The sequence below is a fragment of the Cetorhinus maximus genome, chromosome 6 (genome assembly GCF_964194155.1).
Source record: "Cetorhinus maximus chromosome 6, sCetMax3.hap1.1, whole genome shotgun sequence".
Classification (NCBI taxonomy): domain Eukaryota; kingdom Metazoa; phylum Chordata; class Chondrichthyes; order Lamniformes; family Cetorhinidae; genus Cetorhinus; species Cetorhinus maximus.
In genome coordinates this window covers 38,739,545-38,756,868 of record NC_135884.1, presented here as the reverse complement: position 1 = coordinate 38,756,868, position 17,324 = coordinate 38,739,545, and the positions used below count along the sequence as shown (strand labels likewise).

Sequence of the window (17,324 nt, the reverse complement as noted above, 5' to 3'; positions counted from 1 at the left end):
AAAGAAAGTCAGGATAAATGGTTTCAGGTTGGCAAATTGTAACTAGTCGGGTGCCACAGGGATCAGTGTAATTAACAAACTTTATCAATGACTTGGATGAAGGCGCCAAGAGTAATGTAGCCAAATTTGCTGGCGCCACAAAGTTAGGTAGGAAAACCGGTTGTGAGGAGGACACAAAGACTGGAATTTTTCCAGCATGCCATGGGTCCCTCTGCCGGGACTAAATGCAGGCCCCAACTGGGCGAGTGGCAGGACCTTAGAGAGGATTTTACTGCCGTTGGCCAAATAAGAGGCTGCTGCTGGGACTGCCATTCTGTAAAGGGTGATAGGCCTCCTCTCTAAGCTGTCAGCCTAAGTAGATGGCTGGCTGCTCAGCAGCCTCAGTGGTACCACTGATAAAGGTGGCCACTGCTGAGTCTGCAAGTGGAAGGAAAAGTTGCCTTCTAAGGGCCAGGACAAAAAAACAGTTATGTGCCAGGGCAGGGCAGGCAGGCCCTGGCGATCGGAGGGGCGAACCCCTCAGGGCTATGGGGTGGCCAATGGTGCTGGTGAGCTCCTCTATGAACCATGGAGCCTCGGGAAAGGAAGGCTCCCTGCCCTGGGAAATCAATGGGAGGCTGCTTCAGTGAAACTGGTGGAGACACCACCTGGCAGGGAGCTATTCCAATGCTGATAAATGCTGGGGGGATTGTAAAATGGCTGTCAATAGGCCAGTTACTGAGCCGCTGTCATTTCTGCTTTTGGTAAACTCTGGTGGCAGTGGGAACACAACGGGTTTCCCTCCTGATGGCTTCTACTGCCATTTTAGCACCTCTTCCATTTTCCAGCCCAAGGGTCTACAAAGGGATATTGATAGGTTAAATGAGTGGGAAAAAATTTGAAAGAGACAGTATAATGTGGGAAAATGTGAGGTTTTCAATTTTGATAGCAAGAATAGAAAAGCATAATGCTCCGAGGGCTTTACCACGGATCGTCCTTTGGATGTTCGGACACGGGTCAGTGAGGGTGGGGTAGGGGTTGCAGGACGGGGTTCGTGGGAGATGAGGGGCAGAGGGGTGAGAGACGAGGGGGGTGGCTTTCAGCCCCAATTGCTGATGCTGGGTCCAATTCAGGTAGGCCATTGGCAAATGGCCAAATTGGCAAACCTGACACGGTTTGCTGGCTGTCCTTCGGGAAGCATGGGAAAGCCATGCGATTCCCATTTAATCCCTGAACTTTGGGTGGGCTCATGGATAATTGGTGCCAATTGGCTCATTAATGAGCTGAATTGACCATCCCGCCACAAGCGGGCAAGTTTCTTGCATTGGCCTGTTCCTACCTCCGGTTTTGCTGCTGCTGGCAAACTGATGCATAGTCTTTCCCGTGATTAAGCATGCCTGGCCACCATGTTCCCTGCTCGGATGGGCTAGATTAAATTCTGCCTGATGGTTCTGATGTGAGGACTGCTCAAGGGAAGCCTCCATTACTTGTTGGATCATGTCTCCTATGTCTTGGTGATCCGCTGCATTCTCCACAACCTGGCTGTCATGAGGTGTGGCTCTTGCCACCAGGGCACCTCAGGAGGAGGAGGAGGAGGCAAGGAGGTATCCAGAATTCCTTTGCTCCAAACAGATTGTTTCTGTGCAGATACTCAGACTTCAATTCTGATGTGATCATACCCACATCATCGCTCCATTTTTCATTCTATCTGCTACAAACCAGCGCAGCATCCTCTTGGCCAAAATCCTGAAATAAAAGCCCCACCAAAATTCATTCCATAATAACTTTATCTAATAACACTTACAAGAATACATACGAAATTCAACTATTCAGAAACAACAACTTGTATTTATATAGTGTCTTCAACAAAAAAAGTCATAAGGTTCTTCACAGGGCTATTATAAAACAAAATATGACACCGGGACATATAAAGAAATATTAGGGCAGCTGATCAAAAGCCGTGTCAAAAAAGGTCGGTTTTAAGAAGTCAGTTAAAGGAGGAATGTGAGGTCGAGTGGTGAAGGGGTTTACGGAGAGAATTTCAGGGCTCAGAGCCCAGGCAGCTGAAGGCATTGCCAGTAATGGTGGAGTTTTTCGGGAATGGTCCAAAGGCCAGAATTAGAGAATAATGGATATCTCAGGGTGTAGTGGGCTAGAGGAGATTACAGATAGGGACGGGCAAGGCCATGAAGTGATTTGAAAAGAAGGATGAGAATTTTAAAATGGAGCCATTGCTAATGTCAGTGAGGGAGCACAGGGGTATATTTCCTTTGTCCCTCTCTTGCAGGTGTCTTTGCCTGGCTTAGTTCTCCTAAGCAGTACTACCTCAGTGACTGCAGCCTGGCTGCTGGTTTTCATTGGAGGAGACTACAAATAGCCTTGCAGGATGAGCTTGAGCTCTCTGGGCCTTGAGGACCCGGCTTCGGACTGCACGACCACGGCACGGACAGCAGTACTGGCTGTGAGGCATTAAGAGTGACACTGGCGGAGTGACAGTAATAGAAGTCATCCTGAGAGAGGATAGCAGGTTTGTACACCACAGAGCCACTGCCACTTGTCTGGAGTATTGCTTCAAAAATCCTCAATCTGCTGGAGTACAGATTGCTGGACTGTTGTGAGAGCTTGCATACCCGTTTGGGCATTGGCATCACAACCATGATGGCAGCAATCTGCTCCTGCAAGGCAACAAGCATGGATCTTGTGACCTCAGTCTGAATTTCCACTGCAGCACTGAGATGTTGGGTGACTTCTGCCTGTGCTGCAATGGAAGGTGAGGCATCACCACCAGGTCAGCAAGTGTATTCATAGAGTTGGCCATCGCTACCACATTGGAAGGATAGGTTCCAAGCTCTGTGACAAGAAATTCTCTCGCAAGTCTGCCAATGCACAAAGCAAATAGGTGTGCATGCCCGTCAGTGCTCTCCTGTGTGCTGCCCTATTGTCCTCTGCAACAGAACCTATCTGCGACCTCACCCTCCAATGAGCTGTCACACAAGCTATCCTATCTCCTGGCTTTGCTGCATGCGCTTGTGCCCAGTGACTCACCACATGCTGATCTGGACTGCATACTATTCTGTAAGGCGCATGCAGTGCCAGTATATAAGCTGGTGGCTGCGAGTGTTGGATCAAGTGATACTGCTTCTTTATTAAAAGTCTGAACTCGCTTTCACCCTTTAGTGTGAGGCTGCATTGGCTGGCCAGTTAAAAATCTTGGCTATCTGAAAGCAGAAATGCAGCAGAGTAGGATTGCGGTGATGTGTAAAGTAGTCCACAGTCACACAATCTGCCATGCCAGATTGCAGGATTGGGTGAAATGGTATTTGAGAAGGGGCATAAGGCAGGAACATATTGTTATCCTGAACATTCTCAGTGATGCCAGATTCAACAGCCTCAGTTACAGTCAGCTCCATAATGCAATGTCTCTTCCAAAGGTCTTAGGAGATGCCGGCGTGCCTGTCTCCCGCCGACTCGTTAATGCTCCCTGTGGTTATCGGTGACCTTGTCCTACATGAGAAAGGGAAGAATATCAGTGAGTGTGCTGCAATGTGTTTGGGTGATGTGCTCCTCATAGCTGAATAGATGGAGGTATGTCAAAGCTGTGAGAGGTGACTGTGAGGCTGGCAGCATGGGTAAGTGTGTGAGGATGTGTTGGAGCATCTGAATGTGAGGCATGAGTCCTGATTGTTGATGGCTGAGTGATGGAACTGTAGTGCATTGAACAGCATGAGAGATTGGCGGTGCAGTGGGTAGGACATGTCATATGAAGATGTATTCACTGACATCAACCTCACATGTGAGTTCACTGAATTTTTTCTGGCACAGCAGCCAGGTATGCAGGAGCAGACTCCAGAAACTTACGTCCTTAGTCCCCTACTCCCATTCCCTTCGAAGGGTGTGTGCCTTGCTTCCCTAACCCACTGTGGAAACATCGCCTCGATTCCCTTTTTTACCTTCATCAGTAAGGCCCTCAGTACCATATTCAAGAACCTGGGAGCCCTCACTGTTCTGTTGTTCAATTACCAGTCCTTTTCCTTTCACCAAAGGCTTCCTGACAGTGGTTCAGCAGTTGCTGCAGCCCGAGTGCATTTCTCCTTTAAAGTCAGGTTGCTTTTAAGAGATGCAAGCTAGTTGTATAATATGCTAACCTTGTATGCTTTTGGGGGCCCTGCTGAGTGAGCAGCCTGTCAGCAGCATGTTTGGTGCTGGGCTGCATGCAGTAATAATGTTCATGTGCAGACAACAGACGTTTCCATGCTGCCTGCCTCAACGCGACTGGACATGGCATAATTATGCATCACAATCCCAATGTTCGCTATCACACCTAATCTATTTTTCCCCTAATTATTTATAGCAAAAAAGTGTACCTTATGACACTAATGGATCTTGAGTTTCCACACAAGCAGAATCCAAGTGAAAGAATAACACAGCACAACTCACATCCACCCATCAAAAGTTCCATCGTTGTTTCTAGGGTCAGCTCAATTCCTATAATAATAACAGCCTCAGTCTCAGCAATTTGGATAGATGTGGGGTGGGTGGGTGGGGAGAGGGGGCGGGGGGAAGCTGTGTGCAAATAGAGAGAAAAATGTGCCTAAAGGACTACAGCAGCTTAAAAAGACAACAAATAATTTTTGTTATGCTGCAGAACTGGATGCAGGTGCTGATGATGTATGGTGGATGAAGCAGCACTTCAGGGGATGGGAGAAGTTATGGACTGCTGCTTGGGATTGGTACATGGTTAGTGGGGTAGTCTGCATCCTGGTGTCATCTTCTTTTTCCCTGAGCTACACTGGAGCCTTCTCCACTTTGCCAGATGTTCCATATTCCCCTCCCCCACCCCCAACTCTGCTATTACGCTATTAACAAATTACACATCCTCTGAGTCTTGAATACATATTTTGTTTCTCTCAGTGTTACGTTCTTTTATTTTGCACAATTATCACTTCTGTCATTTAATCATCTCCTACCCTTCACCTAATTGCAGACCCTTCCTTATTTATCCCTGCTCCCTTTTCATTCTGTTCTTCCTTATAAACTGTTCACCTGTAACAACTTCTGGTTCTGATGATAGATTATTGAATTGATGCTGCTGAAATTTTCAATCATTTTCTGTTTTTATTTCAGAATTCAAGCAATTTGCTTTCTTTCTGCTGACTTTTTGGGTAAAGTTACGAGCAGGAGGAATTTCAATCCTGGATATGCTGGATCAAGCTAATCTAAAATGTATTGTAGAGAAAATGTATTGGTTTTAACCATCAAAATAAATACCTCTAGCAAAATCATAACAGCACCATCTATAGGTCCATCAAAACCCATACTTTATTTCATGTATAGCAATACAATTTACATATTAAATAACACTATAATAGAACAATTTAATATAGTTTCCAACAGAACAAAGCAGATTTTTTCAAGTTACAGAACGCCACATTTTCAAATGGGTCATGAGACAAACTTATTCAGCAACTGTCTAGATCTATTCCTATTGCACACACCGACAATATAGTTGAAAATACCTGCAACTTCGACAACCACTGCCCCCAAGAAGTAATATATGTTCAATGCCTTTGAAATGTGATGACACAGTATTCATGGTACTACCTCAAAGCACATACAGCTTTCCACATAGCCACCACAAAACTATGAAGGAGTTGAGACTAGAAAAAAATTAGCTTTATATGAAAATATAAAATTCTGTGATTATATACTGTAGATACAAAGTCCCCATAGAATGCCCGTTTAAGCAACAAAATATTTACAGTTTGATTGAATTTGCTACCCTAAAGAATGAATAAAGGTTATGATTTTCAAGACATGATATTTGAACTATCAATGTTTTTGTCTAAAATGCTGAAACAAAATTTTTTTGAACACCACTACCCCAAATGTTGGAGAAACATGAGGTTTTTAAAAAAATTCAAAAATCTCCCCTTTGTTGAGAAAAGGTTTTTTTTTCTTTTTTAAACTTTTTTTTCCTGAAAACAGCTCAAGTGTTTTAATTCCCTAAAAGTCTGATTCATGTTTGCCTCATCAAATGTTTATCTTGTATAGAAAATGTCTCCCACATTGTGAAAATATCTCTTTTTTTTAACAAAAATTTTGAAACTTTTGTTTTCACTTCCAGGTAGCAGTTTTTTTTAAAGATGTCACGTCAGAGAGTAGCCTGACGCCATTTTCAGTCCAGCGCTGCTATGCTCTTCCCATGATGAGAGCATAGCCACATCTGCAGATAATTAACCAAATTTCACACATGACTTTTATGTACAAATATGGTCACCCCTTTAAAAAGAGAAACCATACAATTTTAAGTTGTAATTTAGGTATGTATGTCTATATGAACAATTTATTCAGTATGTAGAATTGTTGTTTCATGAAATATGAACTGGCACCTTGATAACATTAACATTCATCATATTGAGTCACTTATTGAATTTGCAAATTAAAAAAAATTGACCCTGGACTAAAGAGACAGTTTAAAAATAATTAATAAGACAATTAAAACCATATTTTTGAAAAAAAAACACTCCTACATTCTGCTGAGAACTACTTTATATCTTTGGTAAGTTAATAAATTCTTCTCCACTGTCATTTAAAAAAGTGTTTCAAATCATGTAATATTTTCAAAAGACTGATTATTGACAAGGCAAAAATGCTACATTATTGGTGCAGCTCACACGTTATTTAACAATTTTACACCATTGATATCAGATGCACCCTCATTTTGGACTTACACAATTCACTGTGCAGAACATGTCGATCTGCCTTTTTGCGTATCAGTTCTTACCTCCTGCAAAAAAAGACTCAGAGGGCAGAATTTAATAGGCTCACCGGGAGTGGTAATTATGGTGGGCTTAATCAGGCAGGAGCAGAAATCTCAGCTTCCTGGTGGCAGGTTGAGTTTAAGGGGTTAAGTCGGTGGTGTTTCAGTGGCAGGAACCTCTTTTCCCTACATTTACATGCCATGAATACCCATTAAATTAGACCTTCAAGATTAACTCAGTGACAAACAGGAAACTTGTGCCACCTGATTCACAACTGGTTAAAGATGGCGTGCACCAGGCGAGATTGTCTGTTTGGATCATTGGTGAGTGGTTCTCTTTATTAAACACTGAAGAACAGGAGGGGGGAACAGGGGGATGTCCGCCGACCCGGACTGTCGGTAGCAGCAAGGGCAAAGTGATGGGGGGTTGTGATGGGGGTGGGGGGGTCCCCAGAGGTGATTGGACTGTAGGTTGGGGGTGGGAGTGATTGGGGATCCCAGGAGATTATATAGAATTATAAAGGGTGAATGATGGGCTAGAACATTTAGAGCTGAAAAGAGGGATGAAGGCTTGGCTTCCAGGTGACATCCTTCCAAATCTGCAAATTTTGCAGCCTTGCTCCCTACCTGCAGAGTCTGCACATTTCTCCTAGGGGTTCTTTTATAGCCTGCTCCAAGCTGCACTGCAATCACCTCACGGTAGGTTTGGTCACTGCTGCCCACCCCTGCCCCGTGATCACTTGTGATCACTCGTGACTGCTGTCCACTGATTAAAGTTAACAGTAAATTCCTTGCACATACTTCCGAACCTCATGGATTAAATTCCCCCCACCTCTAAGTGTTCATATTAATCCTTCGAAACCGTTACGAATGTTCCATACTCTTGCAAGCAAGATAGATATTTATGCCATTTCTGTCATATGCAAAATCAACAATTTCTCCACGCATCCCACTTACAGCCTGGTGCAGTACAAATATATAAAACTTCAAAAAATGATAAATTAATAGCTGTATCCATATACCTGGCCTACACTAAATATTTTGTAGTTAAGTGTTTTATTTTTTGGATGTTTATACTCTGATCACTGGAATGTAGGAGGTTATATCACTGGTATTTTACAAAACTTGCCAGGTTCAAATGATGTATTACTTAAAAATAAGTTCAATAATACACCACAATCTGCACAAATAAAGAAATCTCTCTAAGCTGGTCAACAACCAAAATGTAGAATGGTTTTGTTTGCAAAATTACCTTAAAGCTGTCTCCAGACACAAGTTCTGTCTCCCTATGAAGCACAAGTTAAAAAGGATTACAGACAGAATCTTTTCATGGATTTCTGGGAAATTACAGATTTTGTACTAGATTTTTATAGGCAGTAACACTGATCAGATAGTGCAAACTAGAACAAATTGTGTTTTCATCTTGTGAAAGTAAGAGATCCAAATGCTCAGCAGGATAACAATAAGACTCAGAATGGTTAAAATAAACATCAAAAACTCTCATCACTGTAAAAAGTACAGTCAGGTTATCATTAAACTTGGAACCTGGCAAAAAAAGGCCTCAGAAGTTCATTCAGTACTTAGAAGTTTTTCAAATGAAGTTCCATTTGCAAAAAGCTTCAAATTACACAAGAGATTCCATGCTTTCTGCTGGGTCTGATTCTTCAGTGATAATAATGGTGCCATTTTTGTCAAACAACGAGGGGCCATTTCCATTCTCTTTTGTGCTGATTAAACTGAGCATTGCTTTATAAAGGAACTGATACTGCTCCTGTGCAAAGACAGACAAAAAGCATTAGATTAGGAGAAACTGATGTTAATTATTTATTCATATTACAACTTCAACATCACTTATAATTGTGTGAAACCTTCAAGGCTATAACCATTGCAATGTTGTGCAAATTTAAAACAGAATAGTCAATGCTAGACTCTAGGCTGATGGCATTTTTAGCCCATCAGAGGATAAAATCAGTGAGATAGAATTATGTTGATATATGCCTGTGCCAAATATTCATTAGAAGGCTCTCAAATATAATGTGAGATGTTAGAAGGCTCTCATGTGATATGTTAGAAGGCTAGATAACTCAAGATCATGCTATTCTTAATGTTAAGGTTTTGGACATCGTTGGTGCATGTATCTGAATAGAAGATGTAGACGGTGTAGCTTCTGAGGACTAATTAAAGGTTATGGACAAGAAACATAAAATGACAAGACTTGTTTAAATTTTTCATAATCAAGTACTTACAACATCTGTGAAAACACCTGGCCTCATCAGGTTTATCATCTTTGCAACCTGATAGACATCCACAGCAGATTCACACTCCAACTGCTGTGACAGAGTGGTAAGGCCACAGAAGAGCCCAGCAGAGACACCTCCAAACCTGCAATACACAAAATGAGGTTAAGTGTTCACCTAAGGTATCAAGAAGTAATGTCTTCAGATGACTGACTGCATTTTCTTTTGCCTGCAATATCTCTCAAATATTTGTTAAAATGTCATTTTTGTATGTCCTAGATTACCCTTAATGAATCAAGTTCTTTAACATGAATAAATACAATATTCTTGAACTTCTACAAAATAGTAAGACAATAATCTTTTATAACCCAGAAACTAATTAAACACATTAAGTTGTTAATTTTACAAAATTCATTAGTATTCTTTTTATCAAAAGGCTTTGCCATCAGTTGTTAATGAATCTTCCCTTTACAAGTGCACTTTTAGACAGCATTACAGGAAGGTAGCATATGTCACCGGATAACTAATGGCACTTGTTATGGAGCAGTGAGGCAACACAGACATTCATAATAATGACAAGGTACTCGAGGTAAACAACATGTTTTCTAACTCTACTGAACAGTGCATGCAGGAAATGAATGAGACATGACCATTTATTGTATTATTCCAGATGTCTTTGTTTTAACTATTTCTAAGGAATTCCAAAAGATTGAAAGCAAAAAGATGTTTGTTTCATTTGACATTTGATTTGAATAAATTAAATACTTTCAAACTAATGTTTGGCTCTGTAAACCCTGATTAGAATATTGGCTGAAAAGTAACATATCTCATATCTATGTGCTTATACTTAGTTACCTCAAAATTGTCACAATTTTTATTATTTCTTATATAGAAAGTTAGTCAGATTAGTGTGTGCAGGGCACTCCATCTCCAATAAAAGGGAAGAGGGAAGGATATATCTTGTCAGTCAACACCAATGAAAGTGACTACAAGACCAGAATGAGGAAAAACTCATTTAGCTCATCGGTCTCCATTCCTCTCACAAACCAAGTTTAACAGTCATGCTAGGAGAGGTTCATGACCCAGACCATTCTATCCTGCTGACTGAAACAGTTTATGAGGGTGGGAGTCATTAATGGCAGATACTGGGGAGGGTGAAAAGGGGAGTTTCCTTTTTTAAAAAAAAATAACATATATAGTGCCTTGCACCACTGAAATCCCTCAAAACATTTCACTCAGTGAAGTACTTTTACAGTGATTGTACACAAACATGGCAGCCATTCTTTGTAGCAAAATCTAATTTATAGGTGACCAATTAATCTGTCAGGTGGTGAGTGAAGAATGTTGAGAAGGGCACACGAGGACACTGCCTGCATCTGCTCGTTTAAAAAATAGCATATATGACAATGCAGTATATCTTCAGTGTTGCATCCGAGAGGCAGTCTAATTTACGTGCTCAAGTCCCAATGTGCGATCTTGTCCACAGCTATCTGAGGACCATTAACTGAGCCAAAGTTAAATAGCTGCTTAATGGTTTCTTCTATATAGGATAGAAGAGGGAAAAAAGTCAAACTAACACTGGTTGCAACCATTTATGCCTGAAAATTCTGTGGAGATTCTTCCAGTCTCTCGACATAACTAGCACTGTAACTTCAGGCATCAACAGAAAATTCAACTGTTTCTCTGGTATTTCCATTGATTCCTTGCTTAACTTACAGCGGCAAATCAGGAGCACTCTCATGAAATTTCAAGGCCAGAATCAAGTATTGGGCAGATTCAACAGATATTTCAGTGATGGAAAATGATGGTATCTCTTTCTATGCTTAACAGTATTCTTTGAAATTACTCAATCTCATTTTTGGCCATCCACATGTTTTCTTCTCAACTGGAAAACATTTCTCCACCTTTCAAGGGTAATATTTGGCTGATGATTGGGAAAAAGCACCGATGTATATTATTGGCAGGGAATTAGTATTAATCGGTACTAGAAAATGCAGTAAGCTGCTGTGCCAGAATTCTGTGCGATTTAGGGTATTGAATGCAGACGTTCCCTTTCATCCTAGGTGGGAGCTAAAATGAGAGTACAGGTCAGCTTGGCTCACTTTTGCATACTTCTATGTCCCATTCATATTGTTATTGCAAACTGAAATAATATCTATTTCCAATAGAACCCAGGTTGCCAGTGACAGTATAGATGTCTCACATTCCCTGCAAAATTAAGTGGTGATTCTACTAAATTAATGATTAATAATTAATAATCTGCACAAAGTGGACTATAAGTAGATCAAGGCAGCACAAATGGTACATGAGTGGCCAACTAAAGAGACACTGGAATAGCCTATTAATTAGTTTCCCCACCCAGCTGGAGAATATGAATCATGGGATATGTGTGTTCACGAGTGCAAGGGTCATTAGGAATGTAAAGTGAAACAGGAAGACACAAGTGCATACTCATCATGAACGATGGTTGGTCCATCTCTGGTTGAGGCCTCTTCTTTTAATACATTAATAAGTTCAAAAGTGCTGCTGAGAGGAGCATCTGGATTAGGCCATTTTGGACACTGAAAGTGACGTACTTCCAGCACATAGTCATCCTGAAGGAAAAGAAGTTACACCTTTAGATTGTTCGCAAACTATTCTCCTGTCTTATCCATTCCATTAATTTCCATACAAATATCAAGAAAATTACTTTATAAAATTATTTATTTCCCATAGTCCTACGGGTTATTCATAACTTACTTTTTATCTAGACCACCCCCCAGCCATTTTACAGATTAGCAAGGGATTTCTTTACTAAGAGCTGTACTGAGCAGCAAAATTTTCTTCCAAGTATTTGGCAGCCACTTTTTCAACCTTTGTTTGCAAACATAAGATGTGTGAAGTAAATCTCACTACATCATCGGTGTGTGAAGCTATTGTGCTGAAAATGTTGCACAGCTCTTCTACCCCATTAATGCTAGGCATTAATGAATGCAGCATTTCTACAAACACATGCAGCTGTGTATAGTTTTCTATCACAGTGCTGCCTGTTTGATTTCTATTTGGGTTTATATCTGTGGTAGTGCCCATTGTGACCCAGAGACTATTCCAAATTTTGGCCACTTTTTCCAAGAAGAATTTCTCCCTGATGCTTGTTCAAAACGTTACTTTGAACAAAAAGCAAAATACTGGAAATGTGAAACAAAAGCAAATAATGATGGTAACACTTAGCAGAACTGGCGGTCTCTGTGGAGAGAAAAGGAAACTTTTCAAGAATGGACCTGTCAGAGCTGTTTGCCCTCCCATTTCTCATCAACGTCATCAGAAACCACAACATCAGACTCAACAAGTGTGTTGGCTGCACCCAGCTCTATCTCACCACCACGTCCATTGATCCCTTCACAGTTTCTGTTTTGTCAGCAATTTTCCCTTTAAAATTTAATCTGCATGGTCCCTTTTTTCCAATCCGCAGCGCCTTTAAATTGAAATTCTATATCCTCTCTATTGCAAAGACTATTTACCTATACCTCCATCACTGGTTTCTGTCTCTGTCTCAGTTCTTATCCAAGCTTTTGTTAATTTCAGACTCAAATATTCCAATGATAAAAGCAAAAAACTGCGGATGCTGGAAATCCAAAACAAAAACAGAAACAGAAATACCTGGAAAAACTCAGCAGGTCTGGCAGCATCGGCGGAGGAGAGCACAGTTGACGTTTCGAGTCCTCATGACCCTTCAACAGAACTAAGTCTAAAAAAATCAACAAACTGCGATGGCCAGAACCGAACTCAGGTCAACTGCTTGGAGGGTAGCCACGCTCACCACTATACCACCATCGCTACTACAAAAAGGGAGGGTCATGAGGACTCGAAACGTCAACTGTGCTCTCCTCCGCCGATGCTGCCAGACCTGCTGAGTTTTTCCAGGTATTTCTGTTTCTGTTTTTGTTTCAAATATTCCAATGCTCCCTGGTCAGTCTTTCATTTCCCACCATCCATAAACTTGCATTCATCCAAAACTCTGCTGCCTGCATCCTAACCCACATTAAGTCTGTGCTGGCTTATCTATGTTGGCTCAGCCTTCATTTACAACTACATGATCCATCAATGACTCAAATTTTAAATTCTCATCTTTGTCTTCACATCCTTCCATGGTATTGCTCCCTCCGTATCTCTATAACTTCCATTAGTCCAACGACTCTTTAAGAACTCTTGTGTTCACCCAATTCTGGCCTCTTATGCAGCCACAATTATTTTCATACAAATAGTCCTTTGGTAATACAGAACTTGTGTATTGCTGAAAAAAGAGACATGTCTAAGTTTTTCGTCTTGCACTCATCAGGACACTCGCAAGAATATCAACATAAGGGGAAAACAACAATTTATACTGTATGTGAAGAAAGTGCTGATTGACTGGCAAGTGTTGTTGCCATGGAGAATGCATCACTGATGGTGTCTGACAGTTGGCTAACAGTGTGGCACATTTATGTGAACTGATAGCTACATATATTAATACACAGGGCCCTGTTCTTTGCAGACAGGAGGAACATGTGCATACATTGTGCCTGTTTCAGCTAAACAAAATAAGTGACAGCCATTTGCTGACTCATTTCTCAGGGCAATGCCTTAACCAATCAGGGTCAAGCTGCCTGGTTTAAATTTCAAAAATGCTTGGCAGTTTACTGTCATTCATCACCAGTGGTGCATTCTCCATGGCAATGCCATTTGCCAACCAATCAGTACTCTGTTCACATACAGTATAAATTGTTGTTTTCCCCCTTATATTGATATTCTTGCAAGTGTCCTGATGAGTGCAAGGTGAAAAGCTGAGACGTCTCTTTTTCAGCAACACTTATTTTCATATTATGACTGGCATGTGTGTTCAGCCGTCTAGACACTAAGCTCTCAAAATCCCTTCTAAATGTCTTCACCCCTCTCTCTTCCTTTAAGACCCTCAAAACCTTACCTCTTTGATCAAGATTTTAATCACTAAAAGGTTTGTTACAAGATTAGGTTGGAAAGGTTGGGGTGGTTCTCCTCGGGGCAAAGGCAATTGAGGGAAGATTTTATCTGGGTGTACAAGATTATGACAGGTTTGGATAAGGTGGGCAAGGAAAAAGTCTTCCCATTAGTTTGATGGTACAAGGACCTGGGGGAAAAAAATTAAGATTAAGGGCAAGATATGCAGGGCAAATGTGAGGAAGAACTTTCTAATGCTGCGAGTGGTAATGACCTGGAAAGCACTGCCCATGAAGGTTGTGAAAGCAAAAACTGTGAACAATGCCAAAAGGAAATTGGATGGGCACTTGAAGGAAATAAACTTGCAGGGCTATGGGGAGTAGGACTGGCTGGATTGCTCCTTGGGGAGCTGGCATGGACTCGATGGGCTGAGTGGCCTCCTTCTGTGCCTTAAATTACTTTATGACTCTATGATAATACTCTTCCTTGTTCTCCAGTTTGGCAACCATCAGTGGAAGATCTTTATTACTAATACTGAATCAAATAAATTATTTTTGAAGTGTGAACAGGGCAAAACTAGGTTACCACCAGCCTCAAAATCATATCTTATGTGTCTTGTAATCAAGTGGAGGAGGTGTAGGCAGTCCACCCGCCCTTGGGCCTATTGAGCCCTTACGTGGCCAATTAAGGGCCATTAAGGGCCCTATTCCACCACCATCTGTATTTTATCCATGCTGGGGGAGGCCCACCTCATGCAGGAAGTCCAGCAGCTTTGGCTGTGCAGGATGGTGTCAGGCCAGGGAGAGGGAATTTCCTTTGCAGGCCCCCTGGACCCATCGGAGGCACCCCCACCCCCCCCCACCACCCCCCCCCCAGGTCATCCTCCACTTTAACCCTCTCCCTTCGCCTCTTGAACCTGTCCCTTCACCTCCACCCCTCCTCTCTTGCCTGCTTGCAGAGACCCCCGACCCTGGACTTATGTGGATTCCTCAGCACTGGGGATTGCCTGCAGATCTAGTAGTGGCCACCACTTTCGGTGGCACTGTTGGGACTGCACAGCTGCCGGCCACCTGATTGGGACTTTGAATCAAGGTAGGGTTGGAGGTTTCAACTTAAAGCAATTAATGCTATTCCAAGCATTAAATTGATGCGGAGCAGCTGGTGGGATTGTGGGCGGGCTCCACCCTGACTTTTTGGCCAGGTGACAGGGACCACTGCAGTCCTTAAAATTCAGCCCATAATGCCCAAAAGCCAAAGTGTTTTACATACTAAGATAAAATTATCACATTTTCCTTTTTTAAAAAACAGACATTTAAAAAGCAGTTTGGCCAGAATTTTCTGCCTGTCGGGTGGGCGGGCCTGACCCAATCTCCAGTGGGCGGGGAGCCGATCCCTACCAGCGAAGCGGGCCGCACCGTCATTTTACGTGGGCGGGCCAATTAAGGCCCTGGGTGGGTGCGTGACGTCCGGCGGGGGCGAGAGTGCACTCCTTTGTGCATGCACACGAAAGAGCACACATCTCCCTGAGGCTAAGTGCAGCCTCAGGGAGATCACTTTCACTTTGAAAAATATTAAAAATGGAAGAAAAAAAAAATCCCTAACATGTCCCCCTCATGTGACAATGTCACATGAGATGGGACATGTTCATAATTTACAGAAAAACTTTATTAAAATTTTTAAAACCCTGCATGAAACCTCATCCCGCCGCTAGATGAGGTTTCATGTTTTCTACTCCTGGCATGCCCGCCAACCTTAAGGTTGGACGGGCAGGTCCTTTAATTGTTTAAATGATCCTGTCAATGGCCTCAATTGGCCATTGACAGGTCAGCGGGCCCCCAGCTGATTTTGCTGCGCCCCCGCCTCCCTGAAAATTTAAATGGGGCGGGGTGACGTTAGGTGTTCCGCCCGACGTCATCCCATGTCATTTTACGTGTCGGCGAGCGGGCCCTGTCCCCCTGCTTGCCGACGGCAAAATTCTGCCCTATGCCAGAGCTTGCTGCAGATTGAAGGTCAGTATTAAAGATAAATGAAGAAAATACTGTTAATACCAAAATGATAATAGATCTAGCTGGCTCACCTTCACTGGATACACAATTAGCTTTTTAATTATGAGATGTGTTCTTCAGTGATATTTCTTAAACAATTATTTAAATAATCACTTTATTTTTTTGTGCCATGCATCATATCCCAGGACAGGCATCCTGCTCCAGGGCTTCTTTCACTGCTCTGTGTACAGCTACAAAATCCAATCAGACTGACTTTCAGATACTCAGTCAGAATTTGAGACATGTACTTGATTACCTTTTATTACCATTCCATAATCAAATAGCTAAGCCAGACATTTATCCACAGTGGGGGAAGAGAATATGGAAGGAGATTTTCCAGCTTCAACGCGTACAAAAGTATTCTGCTTATCACTCCTGTCAAAATTATGTGAATCCAGAACATTTTGCTATACCTGTGTTGCCTCCAGGATGAAATCATGGATGATAACTTGCTCTTCATTAGAGAGGCACAGTATGTCTTTGCTGATAAGGGTTACAGTAAAGGCTTCACAATTCATGGATTCTTCACGGCTTGGCCAGTAGACAGATTCATCCTCTGCCTGTTGGTAAAGAACCATAGGTTTTAAACATTTTGAAACTGTTTGCAATTAGAGCTCAATTCAATTGTCTCGAACAGGCTTGCCCAGCCTTTTCGCCTGGGGGGCCATATTTCAATGTTTTCTCACTCAAGGGGCTGATGAACAAATTTCAGAAAGATAAAGTTTGGCACATCATTAAACATGAGTTTCAAAAAAAAAAGCTGAGGTATGAAAAGAAACAATTTGCTGAGCAAAGAAAAAATGTCAAAGCAATAAACTGATCATTTAAAAACTGAATAATAAATAAAGATGACCATTAGCGTGCGAGAGGGTGGGTGTTTGTGTGTCTGGTTCACTCGCAGTCTCAGTGTGTTCACTCACTTCCTGTGACAGTGGGTGAGAGTGTGTATTGTTGTGTGGGGGTGACAGTTAATGAGAACCCTGAGACTGGGAGTAAGCCAGACTTACGCACACACCCTCCTGTCTCTCACACACACTCACAGGCACACATTCTTCCCATCCTCTCTCTCATGCACACGCACACACACACACACTCTCCTTTACCCCCTCTCTCTCACACACACTCTCCCCATCTTCTCACACACAAGCCTCACACTGTTGCCTATTTGGAGGTATCCCATGATTTATCTGTGACCCTCTCCTTCATCTGCAGGCTGCCTCTTCACAAAACTGTTCAGACATGGACTCAGCTTCCACATATACACTGATGACACCCAGCCTTCCCTTCTCGATATTCTTTATTGGGTGTGAGCATTGCTGGCAAGGCCAGCATTTGTTGCTCATCCCTAATTGTCCTTGTCCTTAGCTA

The 17,324-nt window shown here is 42.2% G+C and overlaps 1 protein-coding gene across 1 annotated transcript in view; it reads right to left on the bottom strand.

The window, feature by feature from the left end:
• Nucleotides 1-5,261: 5,261 nt before the first annotated feature.
• Nucleotides 5,262-17,324, bottom strand: part of LOC144681722 (receptor-type tyrosine-protein phosphatase gamma-like) — an 803,078-nt gene continuing 791,015 nt past the window's right edge. Inside the window, exons 26-29 of the mRNA XM_078543625.1 lie at nucleotides 16,370-16,516; nucleotides 11,428-11,570; nucleotides 8,986-9,121; nucleotides 5,262-8,510 (exon numbers count right to left, since the gene is read on the bottom strand). Coding sequence (XP_078399751.1) covers nucleotides 8,364-8,510; nucleotides 8,986-9,121; nucleotides 11,428-11,570; nucleotides 16,370-16,516 — 573 coding nt within the window. The 3' untranslated portion in view covers nucleotides 5,262-8,363. The remainder of the gene's footprint in view (nucleotides 8,511-8,985; nucleotides 9,122-11,427; nucleotides 11,571-16,369; nucleotides 16,517-17,324) is intronic.